Genomic DNA, 13,789 nt, shown 5'->3' on the forward strand with positions numbered 1-13,789 from the left:
CGACGAGGACGATGTGGGCGACGGCGGCGGCGGAAGAAGGAACGTATAAGTGGCGATCTGAGAGAAAGAAGATACCCGCGCGTGCAGCCCCGACGCGTCTGCCTTTCCCAGCAAACTCGTCCGCTCCCTTCGTCTTCTCTCCTTCCCACCACGCCTCTGCTGCTGCTTCCACGCCTAGTCGATGACCGCAGTCGCCCGCTGTTAGTTGTATTCTCCATGAAACTCACGCTCCGTCCAGAATGGCGCCTCCGGCCATTCGCCTCTGCCCTCGGCTTCCTCGACCTCAAGACCGCAGTCACCATTGTCCTTCTTTTCGCTGTACGTCTCGAGCTGCCGGAATAGACCTGCAGATACTGAGACATAGCCTTCCGTCACGGTAGGTTCTCAACAAGGTTGCAGGTGTCTATGGTCTCGTGGCCGTCTTCACCGGAGCAGGAGGCTCTGCCGCCCAGCTCAGCATGTATATATACTCTGTTATCGGCCTCGTAGGCCTCGTATGGGGACTCAGAGTCGTCTCACAGGTGCCTCTATCCTACTTTGTCTCGTATTCGCTAATCTCACACCCCAACTCCATGAATAGGAGAACCCGAAGCAAACACTCTACTTTGCGCACCTCTTCTTCGCCGATCACGTCCTCTCCACCGCCTGGCTCGTATTCTTCGCCGTCGTTTGGTGGGTATACACACCACATGATGGGCGGCGTCAGGCCAACTCCGCAGCGCAGGAGGAGATGATGAACTCGGGGCCGGGCCTCGGAAGTCATAACATGACCCAGGAGGAGCGCGAGCGCGCCGCCACGATTATATGGCACGAAGAGAAGGGCCTCGCCATCGCCGTCATCGTGCTCAGCTGGGTCGCCAAGGTACGTCCTGCACTCTCCCTTCCTCACCGCCCCGGCTAATTCGCACGCGCCAGATCTACTTCGCAGCGCTCATCTACTCCTACGCCATCCACCTCCGCAAGGGCTCTTACCGCTCTCTTCCGCGCTCCCGTCCATCTCCTACACTTGCCGCCGCGCCTCTCGGCATCCTGCCCGATGAAGAGGACGAGGCGGTCGAAGATTTCTACCGTCTTCCCGTGCGTACGCCACCAGCTCATGTGCTCGGACATAGCCGGCAGTCCAATTCGCTGTCCGGCTTCGCGGACTTCGTTAGCGCACCAGGCCCCGCGCGCCGCGGGCGCCCGGGCAAGTCAGGGCTCAGCGCAAGCCTCGGCGTCGGCGGGGCCGCGGATAGTGTTGCGGTTGGAGATGATGAGGTCGACGAGGTGCTGTTCGACGAGGACGAGCTCGCGCGCCGCGCGGGCACGAGTGCGGAGGAGAGCACGAGTGGGGACTCGTTGGACGAGGGGCAGAGCCGGAGCACGAGCCATAGCAGGCGACCGAGCCGGAATGCCGCCGTGAGTAGAGGCTAGTTCCCCGCGCACGGAGTACGGCTGTTTCGTCCACATTTATTCGTTCCATATCCATATAGCTATCTGTGTCGAGGACGGAGGCTCGGGTCAGGCTCAGGAGTTGACAATATACAGTACTCTAGATCGAATATACAGACATCACACGGCATCTGCGTATGGACAGAGCGTATGGTCGTGAATGCATAGTTTGTGGCCTTGATACGTAATCATTGAACCCATTATGCGACATAAATCCCATAAAAGAACAAAACTTGCGACCTAAACGTCCTCTTGTGTCCGTGTGACGTCGTGTGTCAGATCTCTTCGTTTTTCGTCCGCATCCCCACTTATCTCGTGTGCTGATGCTCCGGTATTGCAAGGTGGCGCTTCAGCTTCTCTTGCATTGGCAGCAAGCTCGATGTCATTCCTGCTGTCGTCAATCTGTAGACCAGAGGCGGGCTGCGGATCGATCGACTCGGCGGCGGCGGCGGCGGCGGCCTCGCGCTTGCGGCGTCTCTTTGCAAGGGGGTTGAGGATAAGCGCGAGCAGGATGACAGCGCCGTCCATGACCTAAATACACAACACCAACAGGTACTGAATATTAGGGCCGAAGACTGCTGCCACAAAACTGTGGGCACGCACGACAACCAGAGAGTATGTCACGCTCGCGATGACGTTAAAGTCAGACTTGAATGCGAGCGAGAGATCGTTGAAGACCCCGCCGAGCATGTCGATCGTCATGAATGGCACGGAGATGCCGACGACCTCGCGGCGTTTGTAGATATCCCAGTACTGTGGTCTATGATTGTTGAGACGACATTCTGCAAAGTCAGATTATGTTGAGGTCTGAGTCGCGAGGCATACGTACAGCAGCGCAACAGCGATGACTATTGAGCTGAATATGCCGAAGAACTCGGCGCCAGCTTGGTTGCCCTTTTCATACGAGGGCTGGTCATATCAACGGAATGTAAGAAAGGCATCTAGGTGATACGTTTCGAAACATACCCGGATGGCGTACACCATGCCGGCTTGGAAGCCGGCGAGCACGCATAAACAGACAAAGATAAGAACGATGCATGTTGTTTTTGACCTCTTGTGTCCGTAGTACTGGCACTGGGAGCATGGTCAGCGTGTGTGGACAGCGACAAAATTTAGCCACGGGCGAGGGGCATCGCGAGTACACGAAGCATGTGTTGGTCTTGCGGAGACCGCAAAACGGGCTTGCCACATGTGTGCCTGTTAGCTTATGGCCGCCTCGGCCGGAAGAACCACGAATGAATCCCGGCGAGCGGTGCAATAAACATTACAGGAATAATGCACGAACCTGTGCCCACGACCCGAAACAAAGAATACCAAAGAGTTGCGGCTGCAATATGAGCGGGATATTGATATTGAGAACGATAGCATATACACCCATGAAGGCACCTGACGCCCCCCACAGGAATCTATGGTTGAAGGTGAGATTGAGCAGGATGTCTGTTCAGTGATCGTGCACGCACACTAAGATCTCAGAGAGACCCTCGGTAGATTTTTCGCGCCAGCTCTTCCAAATTTGAGGGATCATTTGAATAGTCCAGCAGATAGTCCCTGGTCGTGCGAGCAAGTCAGTCCATTTAGTAGCGGCGAGAGAGGGAGGTCAGGCAGGTGATATTCTCCCGACAGTGCATAAGCGTCTTGCAACATGCGTATGTCTGTGCCATCATTTTCTGGCGACAGGAATTAGGCAACTAAGGAGCGTGTAGCTCTAGACGGGGCCACGAATGGTTATAGTTTAGAGGGAGCAGACGTAACCATTTACAATATTAGGCAATGCATTTTTCGTCGTATTGTGACGTCTACATGCATCGAGCAACGTCAAAAGAAACTCACCCATAGTGCCCAAAGCATTCTCTGCCGCTGAATTTGCAGGCATTTCTTTTAGCTGTGGATGACAGAACCAGTGCGGGAACGCCTTGAATTAATGGTCTGTTACCTGTTACCCCACGGGGCTGCAAAATGCTCTGGCAAATTGAGTGACTTATACAAGCTCTGAAGGATGACTAAAACCCCAAGAGTGACTCAAGTTGTAAGACATGGCACGACATTCATTGCGAAAATCGGAAACCGGAAGAACAATCTGCGCCCCGGCACTACCGGAGAAGCAATTAAATTGCCGTTCCAGCCAACGTCAGCATGGTGGCCCCTGTGACGACGCGATCACGTGTGCGCAATCCACGGGCAACGCGAACGCGTCCCGGTCGCAGTGTGTGAATTCAGACCCGCTGTGTCAACGAGAAGAGTGCTAGAACGAAAAGTAAGAATGGGGTCGCTCAAATGAAAAAATTAGATCACAGGCATTCAAGCCAGGGAGCTTGCACAACATCATGTGTCAAATTCTGGACTCTACAGGGTCTAACCTGTCGTCAGCTTTGTCAGACAATAGCACGATTGCAATAGCTGGAACGTACACATAACTTCATTCACGATGACGCAATCGCTAGGCTCTGTGTGTAGTCCGCGAGACCGCGCGAAACACTTCCCTCCCTCTAGCCTCTTCGTCTCCCGCTCGGGGACTGGTGGGCCGCAGTTCCAAGTTAGACCTTGATGTCTCATGGCGCGGATGGTCAGGCAAATCTGGCACCGCAGCATCTCGTCGGCGGCGACGTGCTGCTACTGGATTGAGGATGAGCGCAAGTAGGACGACACCAGCATCCATGACCTGATGTGCTCCCGTCAGGCACGCAAGGCACAGATAGCAACAGTTGCGATGCATGGCTGAACGCACAGCAACTAAAGAGTATGATACACCTCCAATTACATTAAATTGGGATTTGAAAGCGAGGGACAGATCATTGCAGACACCGCCAAGCATGTCGATTGTCATGAACAGAACAGAGATACCGACAACTTCGCGGTGCTTATAAATCTCGTAGTATTGCGGTCTGTAGGTATTTACAGGCGTCGTCAGTAGAACATCATTGTGGGCTTCGAGAGCTGTGCGTACAATAGTGCGACGGAGATAATGACTGTGCTGCAGATCCCAATAAATTCTACACCAGCGTCGTTCCCCTTCCTGTATGAAGGCTGAGTTGCAAACATCAGTATGGATTTTCGAATAGGCAATTTATGAACACACTCGGATAGCATAGATCATACCGGCCTGGAGACCGCCGAGAAATCCCAAGCAAATGGTGTATAACCCAATGCAAGTCAGTTTCGATCGTCTATGGCCATAGTATTGGCACTACATGCACACAGGTCAGCAAGGCGCCAATAAAGAGATTGCCGGTGTATTTAAATATGCGGCAGGTAATGTTCTTTGCAGACTAAGTTAGAAATCTAACAGCAGTAACCGACCTGTGTCCATGACAGAAAGCAAAGGGCGCTGAATAACTGAGGCTGGACGATCAGAGGGATGTTCAAGTCTTGAACGATAGCGTAAATTCCCATGAAAAGGCCAGCTGTCCCCCAAAAGAACCTGAGGACGCACTCCCCAGTGTGAATAAGATCCGCGCACAGCGTGTTACACGCACACCAGGTGTTCAGAGAGCCCATCAGTTGATTTCTCACGCCAACTTTTCCAAATTTGAGGGATGAGTTGGATGGTCCAGCAAATGGTTCCTTGAGCGCAAAGTCGATTTGATTGAGAAGGACCTCTAAACCTTAGTCTGAACAAGTTCATTGACACGTACCGGCTATACCTAGAGCATTTTCCGCCGCTGCATTTGCCGGCATCCCTAGACTGCACGCCGCGGTCAAGACCAGCTGCTGACTCCTGTTGATCTTACTGGTAAAAGGGCAAATGAGCATCTCGTTAGAGATGGAACTGTGCCTCGCTGCGAATCGTACAGCCATCGCACAGAACGTAAGATGACGTCGGATGGAAGCGCGGTGCTGCGCGTCCATCAACGCGATCACGTGTACGCGAATACACATAACTCAAACGCGAGGCAAGGGTTCAACTGCGCTACTCACCTTGTGGGGGCCCGTTGGTCAATGCAATACCTTCCAAACTGGATCAGCTCTTTCATGAACAGCGAATATCGCCGAGATGCAGACGATTTATCGCCAAGGCAGTGAGATAACCAAGTTTAGGGAGCATTGGCGCAGACAGATGCCGTCTCGGCATGTCACGATGCTCGCGTCAGTACCGCGCAGCACCGGAGCCGTGTTATGTCCATCCCGTACCGTCTCAACTGCTGTAAACCGCAGTCCATATTCGCATGGCTACGTGCTGACCCCTTTCTTGACACCCCAATCCCTGCCTATGAGTCTCGAGCAAGAAAAAGAGTCTGTCAACGCTGGGAAAAGACGCAGTAACGATGTCGCGAGACCAAACGCAGTTCACCCGAATACTGGAGCAAATACACAGCATACAGATGGCCAGATTTCAAAGGCGGTGGCAGGCTCGTTGCTAGACTTCACGCTTATCTTAAGTCTTCTCTTTGGGGGGTGTTGCGCGTAAGCATGATCTCTCAGCCTGCATTTCATCTTCGTGGATTAAATTAGTACAGGAATGTCTGGTCTTTCGAACGATTGCTCAAGATGGACTCGAACATTGGTACGGTCCTGATTCGAAGTCTTACAGATCGCGTCGGCTCATTCATTAAATAGGCACTGCTCTGACATTCTCCCAAATGTGCTTCATCACCTTACATTCCCTGCCATCCTTTCTTCAGTTGGAGTCCTGCACCCCCCGGTTACGGAGGAGGCATATACCTATTCGCCGTTGGATAGCGCAGGTGCTGGTCCTCACCTTCAGCTCACTCCTCAACAATTGGGCATTTGCATACCATGTCCCCCTGCCAGTACAGATCGTGTTTCGCTCAGCAGGTGAGTTGTAAATCCGTGGGCTTTCTCAGATATTATTTGCACGTTATGTCTGGCCCTTGCACAGGAATTAACAGATATTGGATCTCGACGTTCTGTTCAGCGTTCTTGCCTAATGCTTTATGAGCAAGGAGCTGCTCGTTGAAATCCCCGCGTTGTGTCCGCGATGCATGATGCTGACTTGTCGGATCAAACAGGTTTAGCTGTATCAATGCTCTTTGGCTTTATCTTTTTCAAAAGGCGATATTCGCTGTACCAAATTGTAGGAGGCAATTCAATATGTCTTGTAATCTCTTATATTCATCAACATCATGGGTACAGGCTGCTGTAGCCTTTGTCTCCCTGGGTGTCCTCTTGGCGACGTTCTCACGCCCTTCGTCGTCTTCTAGCTCGGACGACCCGGCGGAGTTTGGCAGATATTTACTGGGGGTAGCCATGATGACCACCTCTCTGATTCTCACCGGCGTGCTTGGGATGCTCCAGGAGAGCACCTACAGCAAGTTTGGACCTCACTGGAGGGAGGGAGTATTTTACACAGTGAGTTCTCGCTCGCACAGCATAAGTAGACAAGCCTCATACATATCCGCTATCGCAGCACCTGTTGTCTCTACCAATATTCGTGTTCTTGATACCTGACGTCAAGCACGGATTCGTGAGCTTGTCCTCGCATACTGCATCGGTGACATCAAGTGCGGCCTCGCCTATAACACACTGGGCAACAACCTACGCGCCTTACATTGTGCTGGCCGCGAACCTCGTTACGCAGCTCATTTGCGTCTCGGCCGTGAATCAGTTGACTTCAGTGAGGTTTCCTCTTGCCGGACCGAGCTCAGGGACGCTAATAGAATTACATTATTTAGCGGGTCACATCCGTGACGACCAACCTCGTATTAACGGCACGCAAAGCCATCAGCTTGTGTCTGAGCGTATGGTGGTTTGGAAACGGATTCAATGCCCAGCTGGGCCTAGGCGCGGGGATGGTATTCGCAGGATCCCTACTGTACACGTTAGTCAGCTCCGGCTCCAGCTCCCGCTCTGTAGCTGAGTCACCACCAGGTGGTATACCTCAGAAGACAAAGAAGACGAAGAGCGAATAGAACATGTAGAGCAGTTAGAGAGAATGGACCCTGTCACACCGACGTGGAATGTTTGAAAATGTAGAAAAGAGCTACGGGGAAGGCTAATCACGATGTGAGGTACAGTATAATGCATACTATGCATTTAGTTCGACGAGATCCCACCTAGACATCTGGACGATGACTATTAAGAGTACTAGAGAGAGTGCTATATAATGCCTATAACATAAATGGCAGGACAGATACGCGAGAGAAGCGGCCAACGGAAGAGCGACGATGGTATAACTATGGGACAGTCCCAGCCAACGACGAGCAGAAGGACTTCGGAGGATACAACGAAGCGAAGGGACATGGGGGGGTAACCAACTGTATCGGTCAGGAACTAATCCGGCGACTGAAGACGAGGGAAGGCGGGGGATAAGATGTGGGCGAACACGGGTTAAAGGTGGGATAATACCATGTCCATCCGAAGAACGAGGCACGATTCGCAGGCGGTATCGACGTGAAGAGCGTAAAGAGACGTGAACAGGATATCGTGGGGCATGGCGTGCATGAGCGCAAGTGGGTTATTGCAATCGGAGATGATGGGAATATAGATTCGTGAAGATCGGTTGCACCGTGGGACCAGAAGACATTCCGGCACGGCACCTAGATGTAGACAGCCAGGTCCATCCAAAGGATGAGCGATCTACTGCGTCGAGAGCTAGCGCAGCAGGACCCGTCACAGGCGAGCCGATATACGCGTCATATATCCTTCTCAGAGACGTATTGGTTCATCTGGGGGTTGACAGGCGTGACTGGTGTCGCTGGCACGTCGACATCGTAGCCATCGTATGAGCGGCCCCTGTGTTTCAAAGCATAGTCCTCTTGGGTACCGTCGTTTGCGATCGTCATCGGGGTAACTGGACGCGACGATGCAGGACCGGAGGAGCTTGTTGCTGTAGACACAAGCTGCTGATTCTGGGGATAGTAAGAGCGCCGCTGCATCTTCTTGAAGTCATACGGTGTGAACCTGCGTGCTGTACGTTAAGCTCTGTCTCATATGGCTGTATTTGTTGGAATACGCACTGTTCTTCCATCTGCCGCATTTCCGCACTCAAGCTAGTGATATCCTGTACCTTTCGCTGCCGTGCTTTCAGAGGGTTGTCCTCTAAGAGCAGCTCTTCCAGTTCATGCGATGCATCGAAGTTCGCCTTCTTCGACTGAAATGGTCCGCCAGGAACCGTCAGTGGACTGCGACACTTGAGCAGGCGATATCAGACTCACGTCAGGAATAAAAGGTGACGTCTGCTTCTTATCCTCCAGCGTTTCCCAGTCAATTGACTCGAACCATGCATGCCTCCGGAGCGCCCCCATGCCCTCGTTAGGGGACCATCCCATACGTTTTGCGGGATCCCGCTCCAAGAACTGGGTGAAGAAAGATTCCGTGTTAGCCAAGGGCCTAATCTCTTGGTCAAAATGTCAATCGAATGACTATCCCGAGCTAAGTTAAGAGCGTCTAGCACGGAGATAGATAGACGCCCAATTGATGCTAAAAACAGCAGCGAATAACAACGCACCCCTCTGAGGGCCTGTATGCCTGCCCTGGTGCACCTGCTTTCCGCGTCCTCAGGGAACCGTAGTGGATCCTTTGCGATGCTGTAGGTGAGGTCGCTGTTTGTCTTGCCCCTGAATGGTCTCCGTCCGAAAATGAGTTCGTACGCGCATACGCCGAGCGACCACCAGTCGATGTTAAATGTGTACCCGCGCTTGGCGAGTATCTCGGGAGCCATGTACGCCATGGAACCTGCCACCCCAGTAAGCTGCTTGTGTTCGGTGTAATGCACGGCGATGTTGAAGTCCGTCAAGTGAGCATGGCCTTGTTCATCCAGAAGAATATTGTCCGGCTTGAGATCACTGAACGACGTGAATGTCATGGATGCGGTCCCAAGTGTATGGAAGCCAACTTACCGATGAATAATCCGGTGGTCATGGAGATAGGCAAGTGCCGACGACAGTTCAGCCATGTAGAATCGTACTGTTTCTTCTGGCAAGGACCCTAGTCTGTCCAAGTGGACTAATGTAAACAGTCAGTTAATGACCAGGTGTAGAGAATCGAGGGCTCGGCGTACATCTTAAATCCCCACCCAACATGAGATCCAACACGAAGAAGCAATTCTCGTCGTCTTGGAAGGCATATCGCATGTTGACGACGAATGCGTGGTCAATCTGCAAAGGCGCCTTAGTGATGAGCCAGCGCTCGCTGCGGCGCACGCACCTCTTCGAGCAATCGCCGCTCTTGGATAATGTTCGCTACAGCCTTCATCTTGACACATTTCGCCTTGTTGATATACTTCAAGGCGTACAAGTTTCGTGTCTGCTTGTGCTGCACTACACGGACCTAGCAGACAATCCATGAATCCATCAACACTCCCCGCTGACAATCTGTGCAATGCTCACCTTGCCGAAAGCCCCCTTGCCCACACATCGTAGAAGAACAAAATGGAAGAGGTTAACATCCCCGTCGAAATCTATGGGCTGCAAGACACGAGTCAAGTTTGTTGCGGATCCGGGTACCCGCGGTCGCACGGACCTGAGGTCGACAACACACCGCACCCATGGTCGTCCTGAGATATGGTGGGCGGCGAGGGACCAAGTGAGGGTACTAAACGAGGGAAGGAGGGGAAGGAGGAAAGAAAGCCAGAACTACAGGGTCGGCTTTAGCCAGGGATAACGAAGTGTGGTGGTGGGAGAGCTCCCGTGCAAAACAAGCCGAGTCGAATAGCGGACCAGAACCGGCGTCGGCGCTCGATTTCCCTACTTATCCCCGATCGAGTCGTCCCGGCAGCGCTCGGCATTCTTTATTTGGTCATGGATATCACATTTATGGCGCCTATCACCTGCCCTCTTGATGCAAATTTGTAAAAATATCTTGTACCTTTTGTGTCCAGTCCACGCCTCCGTCTCCTTGTCGTCTCCTCGCCGTGCTCATGTCGCCCGTAACAGACGTCCTTCGTCCCCTCGTGATCTCTGGACCGTCTGGCGTGGGTAAAAGCACCCTTCTCCAACGCCTCTTCACCGAATTCCCAGACAAATTCGGGTTCAGCGTCTCCCGTGAGCATCCTGTGTACTTCCCTAATCGATGTCTTCAGACGAACCACCCCTTAGACACCACACGCGCCCCCCGTCCAGGGGAGCTCCATGGAAAGCAGTACTACTTTGTGCAACGCGAAACATTCCAGCAGCTGCTCCGAGAGGGCGCGTTCATTGAACACGCCGAGTTCTCGGGCAACTTCTACGGGACAAGTTTCATGACCGTGCGCGAGATCACACAGACCGGTAGGCGGTGTATACTAGACATCGAGGCGCAGGTGTGTACAGCCTGCAGCGCTCCCCTCCTTTGACCAGACGCCAGAATGCGTCTGTCATTTCATAGGGTGTTCAACAAATCAAGAAGACCGATCTGAACCCGGTCTATTTGTTTATATCGCCTCCATCTCTGACCGCCCTGCGAAGCCGACTGCGGGCCCGAGGAACTGAATCCGAGGCATCAGTTGCAAAGCGCTTAGCGGCAGCGCTCAGAGAGATAGAGTATGCAAAGGAGGGTGTACACGACTCCGTCATTGTCAACGATGATTTGGACACTGCATATGAGAAACTCAGACACGTAGCCCTGGGAGAGGACATTAAGAGCGACTCATTGCCGCCATTGGATGATTAGAAGGGCTAGATTTGTACCATCTAGACGAATAGCGTGCATAAAGTGACCATAGATTACAGATACCCGAAATACAACCAAAGGGCTCCTCTGTAAACACAAGATGCATCAGATGAGGACTCCGCGTTGAAATGCTAGATCTACATACTTATGGTATATTTACAACTGTTGCAGAATCAACCGTGTAGTGATTGGCAAGGGGCATCACACTCGGAAACGGAGGTATGCCATGAGCAATGCTGAGCATCCAGTAACTGTCCACTCGCACGTCAATATATGTGCAACATGATGCCACCACTTAAACCCACCGAAACCAACAAGGTATTGCAGCGTCGTCGTCTTGCAATTGGCCTAGTGTGAGCATCGATCATGAACCCTATGCGTCGGAACACACCTTCGAAGCCTGAATAGACGTCCGGAGAGTCGAAATCTCGTGCTCTATTCGCGTGTCGACCTCCTTGATCTTCAGCTCTTGCTTACTGCTCTCCTCGCGCATGCGTCCCTTCTCGAGGTTCAGGTCAAGGCGCACACCAGCTTGCGTGCGCGTGATTTCCTCGCGCAAGCGCTGCTTAAGCTTCTCGATGTCAGTCATTAGGCGGTCGTTCTCTGCCTTGACCATCGCGAGCTCGTTCTTCTCCATCAGCTGCAGCTCGGACTTCAGCTGCGCGAAGTCGACTTGTTGGGTATAATGATGCTGTAAAGCCCTCCGCGATTAGCGCGAATAAGCGAGAAGAGAGTAGGTACGATGAACCTTCTCCTGGTCTGCTTTGGTCACCATGCTATTGGTCATATTCCGGATACTCTCTTCTATGACCCCAGCCATGGCGGTCATGATGCCCTCGGCTTGTTTCCGGGTCAGTCCCTCACGCTCAAGCCGCTGCACAAAATGGTGCGTGTCAAAGTGGTAGTCCGAGCGGTAGGATGTGGTTTGGAATCTGCGTATCCGCGATCGCAGGGGCGACGGGAGGCGGGATGTAGAAGGGAGTGGCTGGGGCGATCTACGCCGTGCGAGTGATGAAGGCTGTGATACCGAGGCTGAGGCGCGGGTCGCGGCTGCACGAATCATAATGGCAAGATTTGTGGAGGTAAAGTAGGTGGAATCTAGAAGGTACGCCAGTCAGTCGTAGGGAACGAAGTAGCACGCGTTCAGGATGGTAAGTAATATGTACGGCCGATCGCCCGTGTCTGGAGATGTCGCTCACGTGATTGAGAGAATGTGGGAAAAACATACCGATCGCGCATCAACCAATCAGAGCCCGTGGACTAGATTTTCTACGCGAGTTTGTGTGGACGCTGCCTGCTCCAGGACCAAAGTCTCTCCATAGCGGTTTCTCTACCTCCTTTATACCCCTCGGCGTCGTCTGTGTCGCCACCATTCCTAGAGAGCCATGCAGAGCGACGATGTCATCTGGTCTGTAATCAACCAGCAGTTCTGCTCGTACAAGGTCAAGTGAGTCCTGCCGGGAGTACAAGTGGACAGGAATGACACTAACCCATGAAAAGAACGGCGACACAAAACTTCTGCCGAAACGAATACAACGTAACGGGCCTTTGTAACAGACAGAGCTGCCCGCTCGCGAACTCGCGGTATGCGACAGTACGGGAGAAGGAGGGTACGCCTGTCCGCGCATTTCGAGCCTCCCTGTCACTGGAAATGCTAACGGCAGTTTGTAGGAGTGCTGTATCTCTATGTGAAGACGATAGAGCGTGCACATTCACCAGCACGTATGTGGGAGAAGATCAAGCTCTCAAATAACTACACAAAAGCCCTCGAGCAGGCAAGTGCCGGTCCCAAACCCCTTCCTGAAGAACGGACTTCTGACGCTAGATGTAGATCGATGCCGAGCTGAAATACTGGCCGAACTTCATGACCCATAAATGCAAGCAGCGTGTAACGAAGATCACACAGTATCTCATCAAGATGCGCCGAATGCGCCTGCGGGAACAGTGCGTCTGCTTTTTCGACGCTGTCTCCACACAACTGACACAACACTCGTGCGCAGACCTAAGTTGATCGGTGTTAAGAAAAAGCTCGACCGCCGCGAGGCAGTCCGCGAGCGCAAAGCGCTCTCCGCCGCCCGCCTCGAGCGCGCGATAGAAGCCGAGCTGCTCGAGCGTCTGAAGAGCAAGGCGTACGGTGACGCACCGCTCAACGTCAACGAGGAGGTGTGGCGCGCGGTGCTCGACCGGGAGAAGGGCAAGGGCAAGGAGGCGATCGCGGAGAGCGACGAGCTGGACATGTTGGACGACGAGACGGACGAGGAAGACGAGGAAGAGCTGGAGAACGAGAACGAGTGGGATGACCGCGAGTTCGTAAGCGATCTGAGCGGAGATGAGGACGGGCTGAGTGACATGGAGGATGTTGCGGTGAGTAGATACGCTTTCTCTGCATGTCTCGTGTTCACGAACGTTGCAGTCCGGAGAGGACGAGGACGAGAGTGGGGAAGATGACGATGAGGAGAGTGATAGCGATGAAGACGATGAGCAGGCTGAGAAGACGAATCTCGGAAAGCGGAAGGCAGCACCCAAGTCGCAGAAGCCAACTCGTCGGAAACCGGAGAAGAAAGCACGCCGTGAGTATAGCCAGTGGGCACACTATATCTATTGCGGTATTGATATAGGCACTCTTTCATTTAGGTGGAGGAGCGAGAGTGGAGGTGGAGTACGAGGAGGAGACCGTCCCACTCACGAAGGAAGCACTGGCGAGCTGGTAGCTGTGACATGTCTATCGTGTATTGCACCGTCATTTCTGCTACTGTGTTATTACCTGCACCATGCAACTGTCGAAAGTGCCTGCAGAAAGGGAGCGCCATTC

The 13,789-nt window shown here is 53.0% G+C and overlaps 7 protein-coding genes across 7 annotated transcripts; 4 read left to right on the forward strand and 3 right to left on the reverse strand.

Moving 5' to 3' along the window:
* The first annotated feature begins 126 nt into the window (after positions 1–126).
* Positions 127–1,611, forward strand: POSPLADRAFT_1179771 (hypothetical protein). The gene is made up of 4 exons (XM_024488697.1): positions 127–318; positions 381–521; positions 581–862; positions 916–1,611. Exons 1-4 carry the CDS (start codon positions 217–219, stop codon positions 1,411–1,413), a joined length of 1,023 nt encoding a protein of 340 aa, XP_024340950.1. The 5' UTR covers positions 127–216; the 3' UTR covers positions 1,414–1,611.
* Positions 1,612–1,887: 276 nt separating this feature from the next.
* On the reverse strand, positions 1,888–4,993 carry POSPLADRAFT_1096711 (hypothetical protein; the record flags this gene model as incomplete). The annotated part of the gene is made up of 7 exons (XM_024483136.1): positions 1,888–1,962; positions 4,157–4,179; positions 4,234–4,313; positions 4,376–4,455; positions 4,508–4,615; positions 4,729–4,849; positions 4,905–4,993. Coding segments are annotated over 7 exons (576 nt in total), but the record flags the coding sequence as incomplete, so codon positions are not given.
* Positions 4,994–6,008: 1,015 nt separating this feature from the next.
* On the forward strand, positions 6,009–8,191 carry POSPLADRAFT_1069613 (hypothetical protein; the record flags this gene model as incomplete). Its single annotated transcript, XM_024482358.1, has 6 exons — positions 6,009–6,204; positions 6,399–6,463; positions 6,523–6,738; positions 6,797–7,003; positions 7,062–7,207; positions 7,515–8,191. The coding sequence occupies 6 exons, from the start codon at positions 6,009–6,011 to the stop codon at positions 7,696–7,698; spliced, it is 1,014 nt and encodes a 337-aa protein (XP_024340952.1). The 3' UTR covers positions 7,699–8,191.
* POSPLADRAFT_1054772 (hypothetical protein) lies at positions 8,022–9,876 on the reverse strand (the record flags this gene model as incomplete). The annotated part of the gene is made up of 9 exons (XM_024480559.1): positions 8,022–8,289; positions 8,346–8,479; positions 8,544–8,684; positions 8,837–9,173; positions 9,228–9,333; positions 9,389–9,485; positions 9,535–9,657; positions 9,717–9,794; positions 9,850–9,876. 9 exons carry the CDS (start codon positions 9,874–9,876, stop codon positions 8,022–8,024), a joined length of 1,311 nt encoding a protein of 436 aa, XP_024340953.1.
* Positions 9,877–10,246: 370 nt separating this feature from the next.
* Positions 10,247–10,977, forward strand: POSPLADRAFT_1045273 (hypothetical protein; the record flags this gene model as incomplete). Its single annotated transcript, XM_024478721.1, has 3 exons — positions 10,247–10,370; positions 10,425–10,627; positions 10,693–10,977. 3 exons carry the CDS (start codon positions 10,247–10,249, stop codon positions 10,975–10,977), a joined length of 612 nt encoding a protein of 203 aa, XP_024340954.1.
* A 201-nt stretch (positions 10,978–11,178) lies between these two features.
* On the reverse strand, positions 11,179–12,040 carry POSPLADRAFT_1137202 (hypothetical protein; the record flags this gene model as incomplete). Its single annotated transcript, XM_024484763.1, has 4 exons — positions 11,179–11,228; positions 11,283–11,313; positions 11,369–11,668; positions 11,726–12,040. The coding sequence occupies 4 exons, from the start codon at positions 12,038–12,040 to the stop codon at positions 11,179–11,181; spliced, it is 696 nt and encodes a 231-aa protein (XP_024340955.1).
* A 322-nt stretch (positions 12,041–12,362) lies between these two features.
* Positions 12,363–13,688, forward strand: POSPLADRAFT_1138660 (hypothetical protein; the record flags this gene model as incomplete). The annotated part of the gene is made up of 8 exons (XM_024484934.1): positions 12,363–12,424; positions 12,478–12,587; positions 12,649–12,699; positions 12,758–12,762; positions 12,809–12,921; positions 12,978–13,321; positions 13,350–13,547; positions 13,612–13,688. The coding sequence occupies 8 exons, from the start codon at positions 12,363–12,365 to the stop codon at positions 13,686–13,688; spliced, it is 960 nt and encodes a 319-aa protein (XP_024340956.1).
* Positions 13,689–13,789: the final 101 nt, after the last annotated feature.

This window comes from Postia placenta, assembly GCF_002117355.1.
Source record: "Postia placenta MAD-698-R-SB12 unplaced genomic scaffold POSPLAscaffold_4, whole genome shotgun sequence".
In the NCBI taxonomy this organism is placed as follows: domain Eukaryota; kingdom Fungi; phylum Basidiomycota; class Agaricomycetes; order Polyporales; family Adustoporiaceae; genus Rhodonia; species Rhodonia placenta.